The sequence below is a fragment of the Phalangium opilio genome, unplaced genomic scaffold, assembly GCF_054372755.1.
Source record: "Phalangium opilio isolate 3A_F unplaced genomic scaffold, DU_Popi_V2 ptg000041l_1, whole genome shotgun sequence".
NCBI lineage: Eukaryota > Metazoa > Arthropoda > Arachnida > Opiliones > Phalangiidae > Phalangium > Phalangium opilio.
In genome coordinates, this window is record NW_028324165.1 from 4,226,176 (window position 1) to 4,236,199 (window position 10,024).

The window sequence follows — 10,024 nt, forward strand, 5'->3', positions numbered from 1 at the left end:
TCCAGGTTCTTAATTACACTATCGTAGATGTGATTACATTCCAATATGAAGGACTTATGCCAGATATTACTGTGTTTTTGTTCTGAAATTTCTATCTGTGGGATTCCTAGTTCAAGAAGATGGGCAGTTATATCTTCATTTTGCACGTCCTTGTCACAATTAGACAAATAATATTTAAATGTAGGTAAATATGTAATTTCACGTGCTTCTTCTTAGAAATTTCCCTGACGCTTGACGCAAAAATCAATTTCCCTGATATTTCCCGGTTTTACAGGTTTGTATGAACCCTGAATATACTTCTGATACCACTTTAGTTTCTTATATTGGTTTTCTTACTTGTAAAGTTCTTTCAATTTGTTTTTGATATAATTTAAACAGATTTTAGGAATTTTAATATTCATTCATATTCATTGGACAATGGTTTCATCCATTACTGCTCCTTGATAGTTTTCAATTATTTTAAAAATCAAAATAAGTATAGATTTCATATATAATTAGACAGTTACGTAACGACCTGAAATGAAAAGCTGATAAACTTTTCGGGTTATAATCTATTTCGGGAGCAATGTTTATCACACCACGAACAAAATGTTGCCCGAAAAAGTGCGTGTAATGGAAAAGGTATTAGGAATTTGTCAGAGGAACATCGTTTCATTCAATAGCGAAATCTCAATTTTTTTTTTCGAATTTTACAACATTGGAAATTTTTCATTCATTCCTCGATTCTACTCTTTACTACTCCTTCAAATCCATTCTATTCCCCATGTGCTTTCTACGTAGGTGTGATGATACATCTTCACAATGATAAAACTTGAATGGTATTTCACCACTATCAACGCGCTGATGTGTGATCAAATTAGACTCACTTGTGCTGGTATAATCACATTTAAAAGGTTTTCTTCTTAAGGTGAATGCGCTGATGTACGATCAAATTACTACTCTGCCTACATTTATAGTCACACTGATCACATTTGAAGGGTTTGTCACCACTGTGAATGCGTTGATGTTTGATCAAATTATTCTTCTGTGTGCTTCATAGTCACACTGATCACATTTGAAGGGTTTGTCACCACTGTGAATGCGTTCGTGTCTGATCAAATGAACCTTCTGCGTGCTTGCATAGTCACACTGATCACATTTGAAGGGTTTATCACCACTGTGAATGCGTTGATGTGCGATCAAATGAACCTTCTGCGTGCTTGCATAGTCACACTGATCACATTTGAAGGGTTTTTCACCGCTATGAACGCGTAGATGTATTTTCAAATCATAGTTCCGAGTACTTGCAAAGTCACACCGATCACATTTGAAGCGTTTTTCTTCTTAATGTGACGTTGTGGAACCCTTTTATATTCAGCAGAATATATGATCCGAGTTGAACGTTTCTTGCTGAATTTCCCTACATAAATTTATTAATGAAATATAAAAACGACACATACGTCATTTACAATATAGTATCAGAAATACATTAACATTCAATGAGTAAACGACCTTATAAACAACAAGTTGGGAAACCAAAATAGACCTCTACGAGTCGAGACGTTGTACTTAATTAAATATAATTTATATTGATTACTTTTATCGTCAGTAATTTAGCTTAATATTAGTTTAGTCATTCTAAGAAACGTTATTCCTAAAATCATTTTAAACATAGCTATTGTTGACGTTTGAATTCAAGCGTATGCCTCTTTAACAATTTTTGGAAATTTAGGGTATATAAGGCGATTGATTCAAAATAAATAATAAGAAAACCCGCAATTGCGTGAACGCGGTGACAGACATGTCCAGTGTAATACCTCTCCGTGACGACATCGTCAAACGGAGAGGTAAAAAGGGGATGAACATAAATTGAATTGCAAGAGAAACTTTGGCTCGAAAGGACGTATTTTGAAATTAGACGGATGTTCGGAGAATCAAATGCTAACTGATGCTACGTGAAGACAAGCTACCATTTTCTTTCGTTCTGGCACCCACTCTCTGTTGTCACATCTAGCTTGCACTTTGTTTCTCTGCCTAGCAAAAGGCACCCTGAGTGCAACTCGATCTTCTTCTTCTACTTCTGATAGAACGTTGTCTTCGTAAAACTCACCGAATAATTTCCCTAGCCAGATTATTTAACACAAAGCGAGATAAATGTAGAAGGGCAGCTATTTACTCTCAGATTAAAACTCATGCAAGAGGGGTTACTCGAAACGAAACCCTGTCGATATCTAGTTCGACAACTTGTCGATACTTGACAGCATCTGACAGAATACCATTTTTGTGATTTTCGAGACCGAGAGAGATGTCGTTCGATAACTCCCTTTCGAAGCTTACAGAATAGGCACCCTGGTGTTGTTATGTAAAAGCCGTACCTGATTGATACTCAATGCCCCGGAATAACCGTTCCCGCATAAATGTTGCAGGGACGTTAAAGAAATTGGTTTTAATTCGCGGACATCTTGAAAAATGGCGGCTAGAAATGTGAAGTTTCTTAGTGTAATTTGTAAATGCATTGATTTTCATCAAATTAATTTCTTGCGTGCTTCCAAGGGAACACAAATCTCATTTGAGGGGTTTTTCTGGTTCGCGTTTTAATGGGTCGTTTTAATTTCATCCTTACTAAGTTTGATACTGAATTAATTAAGCCTGGATGAAGAAAAACTTTTCACGGTAGAATTAACGATGTACTCATCACATAAAGTTTGCAAAAAAAGCATTAAATACGTAGAATTGTGTAGACGCCTTTGAAAAGAACAGAATTCCAAGTTGTACGAACAAAGGCTTTGATCACGTGAATCAGCATACGCTTCAATAATATAAGCAATATAACTACACAAAAGTGCGCAACAATATGGCGTCATGCCACTGTTATTTGTTATTAAGTATTTACAACCACAACGATTGAAAATAAGCATCGCTTAGGGGCTTTCGACGCAAGACTACTTTTCATCTAAGTTTAAAGCGGAATTACGTCCAAAAGCAGGGAGGCCGTGTCTCCATCATTCGCGTTTTTCGGAGGGGAAAATAATACATTCGGATGGTATTACGAGCAGTTAAATGAAATACGCGACTAGACTTTAAACCGAGAAGGCGGAAATAGTTGCTAAGACTATTAAAGACTGAAATTATGGAAAATTACATTGAAAACCAATTGGTATTTTTCCTATTGGAAATGTATTTGAAATCGATTGTGTTTTGGACAAATACACCAATAGAAATTGAATTGGGTATCAATAGGCCTTGACCAATGGTGTCCCAATAGGCAGTGTTGGGATATAATCTAATGGGGATTCAATAGGAATAGAAATGAATGGGATTGTTATAAGAAATAAACCAAATGGGATTCCGATAGGTAGAAATCAAAATGGGATTCCGATAGGTAGAAATCAAAATGGGATTCCGATAGGTAGAAATCAAAATGGGATTCCGATAGGTAATAATCAAAATGGGATTCCTATAGGTAATAATCAAAATGGGATTCCTATAGGTAATATTCAAAATGGGATTCCTATAGGTAATAATCAAAATGGGATTCCTATAGGTAATAATCAAAATGGGATTCCTATAGGTAATAATCAAAATGGGATTCCTATAGGTAATAATCAAAATGGGATTCCTATAGGTAATAATCAAAATGAGATTCCTATAGGTAATAATCAAAATGAGATTCCTATAGGTAATAATCAAAATGAGATTCCTATAGGTAATAATCAAAATGAGATTCCTATAGGTAATAATCAAAATGAGATTCCTATAGGTAATAATCAAAATGGAATTCAGATAGGTAATAATCAAAATGGGATTCAGATAGGTAATAATCAAAATGGAATTCCGACAGGAAAATACCCCTAAGGGGCTTTGATAAGACCTAAAACTAATGCAGTTGTACTAGGAATTAAAATCTGTGAGAGGAGTACAAATTAACACAATAAACGGACTTTGCACGTGAAGAGCAACCATTCTAATAGTGTAAAAATTAGCACCCTAGAATTTTATTACGGCTTTTTACAAAATAATTATTTAATCTTTTTCCTAATAACAGCAATTTTTTGAGTTAAAGCGTGATGAACACCTTTCACAGCAACATCAATAAGATCAGGAGATAGTTTTTCTGCTCCCCGTAATACCTTACGCCACCTGGAAGATTTTGGACTTTGATATTATTTCCTTAAAATAATAATTATAAACTTACACTTTATTGACTGAATTTTTTGGAGGTGAGGGGTGGCCTAGCTTCATCATATCTGGTATTTTTCATTCTATTAGAAATTACTCCTGTCAGGCTTCTAGTAGCAAGGACTGTGGTCCCCCATATCGTAACAGCCAAATTTTTCGTAAAAATTGATGGAATTTGGGCCATGAGACAATTTTCCCACTTGCATTTATTTAAAAAAACGCCGTTTCCCAGATAAATCTGCAAAATTAATTTACAAATAGCTGAGCGGCAGTAGTACTAGATTTTAAAAAAAAATTTTACTTACATCCCAATAAAAGTATAAGCACTTTAGTCCATGCCTCAGTCTCTTCTTCAAGATATTTGTAATTGTGCAAAGTTTAAAATCATTCAAATGATTTGGTTTAAATCCCGTAATATTTTTGATGTTAACAATACGCTGTGTGTTAGTTCCGGTGAACTTAACTAGAGCAAATAGGGGTTTCTTTGTCTTTGCTTCTATTTCTTTGTCTTGATGACCAAGGGTTAGAATAAGGTTTTGTTTGAACGTTGGCATTAAATACGTTTTTCCCTTGATTTTACCCATAATAATATAGTAGAATATTGCCATTAAAGTCAAAGTAATTTTTTAATAATAGTTGAACAAAAACATGATTTACCGATTGTGCTTGGGTTTGTCTGTGGGTAACGAGCTGACTCCTAGCAGCCTTTCCGTTAAAATCAGTGTTGCCAATGTTCAAACTGTCAATTTCCCGCCTGACGAGCCAAAATTTCCCGCCGACGGTCATTATTTCCCGCAACCCCTTTTAGAGCAAAATTGACGTAAGTTTTACGTTTTCAGCCGCACTACAATTTAAGTAAGCATTGTGAAGGTGTTGCCTGAGAAGCGCTAAATACTAAACTATAAGAAAGGTCCCATTTGGGGGACCAAAACTATGAAGGAAACATTTTTGGTCGTTGGTAAAAATCGGATAAGCCAAGCCAAATGATTAAAATATTACCTAATGTTTAAAAAAATATGATCAAAACCCCACGGTCATTGAAATTCCCGCCAAATCGATTGATTTATCAAAAAACTACCTTTTTCCCGCCAAAGCCAAAATACCATCGAAAAATCCCGCAAAACGGGAAATTTCCCGCACATTGGCAACACTGGTTAAAATTCAAAATCAAACGAAACGATGCGTTCGTTACAGGAGCGGGGAGAGAGAGAGAGTAGAGACTGTGGCGCCACCCCTGGAGGCGTGTGTCGACTGTCGCGTGAGAGAATAAGCCTAGGGCATGGAGCCTTAACACACACGTGGAGCAATGATAACGAGAGACCGGGATTTGAACAGTCTATATCGATTTTTTAACTTGTAGTCCCGTTATTATGGCTCCATGGGGTAGATAGAAATTGGCAAATTAAATTGGCTAATGCCGTTTTCCATTTGATGGTAGCAATCTTCCACCATGGACACCATGGAGCAATATAAAATTCAAAATAAATCCATTTAATGCAATTTTAAATAGACTTCTGCTGTCAATCCAAGTGAAATACTTAATTTTGTGTATTTAAATTTGGGGTGTCAAAATTCTGAACTGCCTATAGTTATTTTAAGGGAGTACAAAGTTGTTAATATTGGTAGTAATGGACACCCATTTCTAAGGATAGTGAAAAAGACGCAGAATATTTTGGTCTTTACCGTAAATAAGAAGCACTACATATCCCCTTTCCCAAATTTAGTTGAATCTAAGGGAATAATGTAAATTTAAATCCAAAAGTATTAAATAATTACATTTTCACTAAAATTTAAATTGAAAGATTAAGTTGAAGCCTTTTTTAAGTTTCAGTAAAAGTTTTAATAAAGCACCATGCTAATAAAAGTTTCTTAAGAAATAATTATTTGCAAATACCTATATCAAAGCACTAATCTTACCGAATTCTTACCAATAAAATCCCAATAGACATGTTAATTGTGAAGCTTATGGCTTTTCTATACGTTTTCTATTGCAGTCCCTTCCAATTAAAGACCAATATACAATGCAATTGGGGAGCCTATGGGTTCCCTATTGCAGTCTCTTCCAATTAAATCCTAATAGATATTGCAATAGGGAACCAATGGGTTTCCTATTGATTTTCTATTGCAGTCTCTTCCAATTAAATCCCAATACATATTGCAATAGGGAACCTATGGGTTTCCTATTAGTTTTCTATTGCAGTCTCTTCCAATTAAATCCCAATAGATGTTGCAATAGGGAACCTATGGGTTTCCTATAGGTTTTCTATTGCAGTCTCTCCCAATTAAATCCCAATAGATGTTGCAATAGGGAACCAATAGGTTTACTATTGGTTTTCTATTGCAGTCTCTTCCAATTAAATCCCAATAGATGTTGCAATAGGAAACCTATTGGTTTCTTATAGGTTTTCTATTGCAGTCCCTTCCAATTAAATCCCAATAGATGTTGCAATAGGAAACCTATGGGTTTCTTATAGTTTCCCTATGAGTACACACATAGGTGTATTTTTCCTATAAATTCCCCATATGTCCTACATGTTTTTAATTGGTTCCCAATTGGTTTCCAATGAAATTTTCCATAAGGGACGTGCAATTTCCGAACGAGGCGATGAGGTTTTACCTTCTGGATTCTTTGGAGCGACATCTTCTAATGTCTCCGTGTTGGACACCGAACTATTATGTTGAACTGCAATTGGAACTTCGGGTAAATCGCTTTCCATAGAGACGGAGGTCAATTCTGATAGTTCAATTGGATTGCGTTCTACTTCAAGAACACGCACTGGCACACTCAATGAACTCGGATCGACAAACAGCTCCACACTTTGATTTTGTCCATCACTTTTTTTTGCATCTGTCACGGCGATTTCGGATTGGTTTTCTTCAAGTTCGTTTTCTATGACTCTTTCTAGTGAATCGCCTTCGACATTTGCATCAAGAGAAAGATCCAAATGTTTTTCGGATTCAACATTCAATTCAGGAACAAGAAATTTCTTCGATAGAGTTGAATTATCCTCAGTGTCCCCCTCTTTGCGATTTACGATAAGAATCGTTACTGTTAATATTGTTTTCAAGAGGTTCTCGTGGCGGATCGCTCTCATTTCGAATAGGTTCAACCTTAATTTTAGGTGAAGGCGCACTTTGAGGCAAACTGTCACTGTAGTTCGGTGTTGTATTGCCAACCTCAGTAACAGGTGATTCTTGACAAATATTTTCTTTACACAGGTTGCCTTGGACATTGTGCATCACAACTGGAAGGGTTAACTCCTGGCCATTATTTCCCAAATCATTTTCAACGGGTTCAGTTTTCACTAATTCATCGTTAGGAAATTGAAGTATTCCACGTTTTTCCTATTTTTTAAACAATTAACAATAACTCTCATTCTTAAAGTAATTCTCTTTCCAATCGACTATGAAAGTGAAGAATGTTCCATACCATCAGATCTTTGATTCTTTTTTCCAACTCTTTAATGACCCTATTGAGTCTTTCAATTTCGTCTATTTGCTTATTTATCGTAAATGTTGTTTTCACTCTCTCTTTTCCCAAGTTTGAAATTAAAACATTACACTAAACAAAATGAGATTCCATTACAAAACAATCTTGGGACTTTCTTTGGCTAAACGTATTTTAAAGGGGCAAGCAAGAAGGGGATCAGCAACAAAGGCCCTCGTCGGGTTTCTTTGTTAATAAATAAACGAAGGACGTAGGTGTTTTAACCAATAGCCATAATTATCCACCCACTCCTAGAGTTTGGTTCTATTTTAAGGGACACCTGATTCAACAACTGCCCATTTAAATTTTGTCATATCTCTGTGCATAATTTCACACTGCTAAAAAACCCCTATGCTTTGAAAATACCTTGACTTCCAGTTTCCTAACTCGATCATCTCTAGCTTTTACTTCATTGATTAGATCATCTTTGCTCAAGTGATCATAGTTACATTCTTCCTCGTAGTCCATTTCCTAAAAATAAAGGTTTCGTCTTCTTCAGTTTGTCTTAAACGTGCAATATTGCAATAATTTCCCAAAATACCTCTTTAATCGCCAACCTTTGAAGATTTACTAAACTCATTTCGGAATTTTGAAAAGAGAGTTGGTGAGATTGTAAATCTTCCCTAAAATAAAATAATTTTTCAAACTGAAGGTAAATCAAAAACGGACAAGGAAAGTTTCCCCATACATTGTAGCTTTCGCTATAAAAAGCTAAGAAAAACATGGCAATGCTTAAATTGTGACACTTTTGTTCAAGACTAGGGATTTTCTCAAACACATTTTCTGAGTACAACTACAACTAGCTTCGTATAAATTATTTATTCTGGTAGCATTTTTTTTATTTTAAACAGAGAGAAAGATCTATTTCTTTTCAAGGTATAATAGTTTCAATAGGTTTGGATCCGTTATGCCTTATTGACATGATCCAAGTTGCATTATATTCATCACTTACCAGTTTAAACGTTCCACCATAACACGGCATTCTTTAACAAATTCCATCATACTTTGTACAGTTTCCCTGTTAAGATAATATACGTAATATTTTAAAAATAATAAAAAGTATGGCCATAAACAAAGATTTAGTGTTACCAAGGGCGTTTCCCTCAGTTTAATATACATTCTTACCAGGCAAGGCTTATATTAACGTTGTTTTGGTTTCACAGTTACTCACACTGTTCTGTTTTTGGGGTCTTAAAGAGAAAAAGCATCAACCTTTATTAAGAGCTTTTCTTGTATATAGATACTCTTTTTAATAATCAATAAAAATACATTAAAGCCTTTAAAGGAGGAGCCGTTACCGTAACAAAGGAATTCATTAATCACTACAAAGTACAAACCATAGAGATACATAGAGTCACTGTTGAATTCCCGCAATTGAGGCCGATTGTTGCTGACGTCACAGCATTTATGTATTTTACATCATATGGGAAAAAAAAGCCATGCGACACTCTGCGGCGGCGGCGGTAACTAAAATATATTTTTACCTCTCCGAGTGACGTATGTCACGGAGAGGTATTACACCGGCCATGTCTGTCTGTGTGTCTGTGTGTCTGTCTGTCTGTCTGTCTGTCAGACCCCACGTGACCGCGTTCGCAGTTTACAAATCGGAGCAAACAAATACCCGATTTCCGGAATGCGGTTCACGGAAATTTGGCCATTCATCTACCAACACCAGTCTTTACTAACTGGCTTCTAAGGACCACAATCTGCTAGTCTTTGTCCATCCCACAAGCACAACCATCTTCCGTTCTTCGTCAATTTCACCTTGACACCAGCTTCTATGCACCACCATCTTCTGTTCTTCGTCAATTCCACATTGACACCAGCTTCTATGCACCACCATCTTCTGTTCTTCGTCAATTCCACATTGACACCAGCTTCTATGCACCACCATCTTCTGTTCTTCGTCAATTCCACATTCACACCAGCTTCTATGCACCACCATCTTCAGGTCTTTGTCCATTCCACATGGACGCCAGTCAATCCATTCTGGCTTCTTTTCCTTCGTCATCGTTTGGTTTCAAGATATACGCGGCGATCGGCTAGGGTTACGAGAAACGTCTAGCCTCCCAATGGCAGGGCTTCCACCATCGGTTCACGCGAATGCGTTCTTATCTATTATTATTATGGAAACGAATCGTATATATACCCCAAAATTTGAAGAAAGCGGGCAAGAGGGGTACCCTTCACTTTAAACGTCAATATTAGGAAAGTTTCGAAAGATAATAGGAACAACTTTATTTTAAACGATTTAACTATTTTTAAAGTTATTTACTGGCGATTAAAATAATTAATATCATTTATATTTAATTAATTATTTAAGATAAACTTATTTCTTTGAAGTGACACAAGTGTGAGTTTATATAGAACGAGTAATGA

At 35.9% G+C, this 10,024-nt stretch overlaps 1 protein-coding gene across 7 annotated transcripts; it reads right to left on the bottom strand.

Annotated features, from left to right (window-relative positions):
* Window positions 1-1,067: 1,067 nt before the first annotated feature.
* On the bottom strand, window positions 1,068-9,028 carry LOC149679466 (uncharacterized). 7 transcript variants are annotated; one of them, XM_089835234.1, is made up of 7 exons: window positions 8,771-9,028; window positions 8,598-8,663; window positions 8,187-8,268; window positions 8,012-8,116; window positions 7,589-7,720; window positions 7,336-7,503; window positions 7,033-7,269 (listed from the first exon to the last, which is right to left on the bottom strand). In XM_089835234.1, exons 2-7 carry the CDS (start codon window positions 8,645-8,647, stop codon window positions 7,168-7,170), a joined length of 639 nt encoding a protein of 212 aa, XP_089691360.1. In that variant the 5' UTR covers window positions 8,648-8,663; window positions 8,771-9,028; the 3' UTR covers window positions 7,033-7,167. The 7 variants fall into 7 exon arrangements, 4 of the variants coding, with proteins under 4 accessions (XP_089691358.1, XP_089691357.1, XP_089691360.1 ...); XR_016365780.1 differs by lacking the exons at window positions 8,012-8,116; window positions 8,187-8,268; window positions 8,598-8,663; window positions 8,771-9,028 and adding exons at window positions 3,929-4,119; window positions 4,175-4,396; window positions 4,464-4,727; window positions 4,816-4,959 and having other exon boundaries at window positions 6,776-7,503; window positions 7,589-7,718; XM_089835233.1 differs by having other exon boundaries at window positions 7,033-7,503; window positions 8,771-9,025.
* Between the last annotated feature and the right edge of the window lie 996 nt (window positions 9,029-10,024).